Genomic DNA, 1,309 nt, shown 5'->3' with positions numbered 1-1,309 from the left:
CTAGTCTCACATTCTGTAGCCCAGTGTCTCTAACGTGGTTGTGAAAAATGGATGAATAGCACAGAGCACAGCGAAGAAAGAGTTCAGGTAAATATACTGGTTGGTTTGTAGAAACACAACCAAGAAATATTGCTGAAGTACTGGGACATTATCGCTGCAAATGTGAACAGTTGTGGATTTGCATGCTTTATCGATCAGTTTCTTGCTTCAAAATGCAAACACAATGCTGACTTCCTGTTCACTTATTTTCTAACATCCATTTTTTCTCTTTCCAAATGCTGTCTCAGGTACATGGAATCACAAAATCTAACAAGTGTCCCAGAATTGCTCCTCCTGGGCCTTTCTGAGGAGCCAGAACTTCAGCCCGTCCTTTTTGGGTTGTTCTTGTGCATGTACCTGATCTCTGTGGCTGGGAATCTGCTCATCATCCTGGCTGTCAGCTCTGATAAACATCTCCATACACCTATGTATTTCTTCCTTTCAAACCTTTCCTTGGTTGACATCGGTTTCATCTCAACCACAGTCCCCAAAATGCTGGTGAACATCCAGACACAGAACAAATCCATCACCTATGTGGGCTGCCTGACACAAGTGTCTTTTTTCAATCTACTTGGATGTTGGGACAGTATGCTGCTCACTGCGATGGCTTATGACAGGTTTGTGGCTATATGCTCCCCGCTGCACTATACAGTCATCATGAACTCCCACCGCTGTGGCTTCCTCATTTTGGTGTCTTTTTTCATCAGTCTTTTGGACTCCCAGCTGGAGTGTTTGTTGGTGTCACAGGTTACCTTCTGCAGGACTGTGGAAATCCCCCATTTCTTCTGTGACCCTCCTCAACTAGTTAAGTTTGCCTGTTCTGACACTACGCTCAATACCATCCTATTAAATTGTGTGGTTGCCATCGTTGGTGGTGTTCCAGTCTCAGGGATCCTTTTCTCTTATACGAGAATTATTTCTGCCATCCTGAGAGTCTCATCTTCAAGTGGGAAGTATAAAGCCTTCTCCACCTGTGGCTCCCACCTGTCGATCGTTTGCCTATTTTACGGAACAGATATTGGGGTGTACCTCACTTCAGCTGTCTCTTCTGCCAGAAAGGTTGCAGTGGCTTCAGTGCTGTACACCTTGGTCACCCCTATGCTGAACCCCTTCATCTACAGCCTGAGAAACCGAGATATCAAGATTGCCTTGCAGAGGCTCCTTAGCAGAACAATCTAATTTGATTCTTGTACTAATTTGATGTGTGGATTATACAAGATGGCAAGATCTAATAACTGCAACCAGAAATCTTGCCTCTTTGGTTGCATAA

General features: G+C 44.3%; 1 protein-coding gene across 1 annotated transcript; it reads left to right on the top strand.

Moving 5' to 3' along the window:
* Positions 1–225: 225 nt before the first annotated feature.
* Positions 226–1,218, top strand: LOC101644665 (olfactory receptor 7E24-like). The gene has a single exon (XM_004717929.2). It carries the CDS (start codon positions 292–294, stop codon positions 1,216–1,218), a length of 927 nt encoding a protein of 308 aa, XP_004717986.1. The 5' UTR covers positions 226–291.
* Positions 1,219–1,309: the final 91 nt, after the last annotated feature.

Source organism: Echinops telfairi, unplaced genomic scaffold, assembly GCF_000313985.2.
Source record: "Echinops telfairi isolate 266 unplaced genomic scaffold, ASM31398v2 ScPeMD7_36;HRSCAF=134, whole genome shotgun sequence".
Taxonomy (NCBI): domain Eukaryota; kingdom Metazoa; phylum Chordata; class Mammalia; order Afrosoricida; family Tenrecidae; genus Echinops; species Echinops telfairi.
Note: the sequence above shows the minus strand (reverse complement) of the source record. Positions and strands in the feature narration are given on the sequence as shown.

Excerpts from the sequence above, each read along its gene's own strand:
- LOC101644665 (XM_004717929.2), top strand. The coding sequence starts at position 292 with ATGGAATCACAAAATCTAACAAGTGTCCCAGAATTGCTCCTCCTGGGC.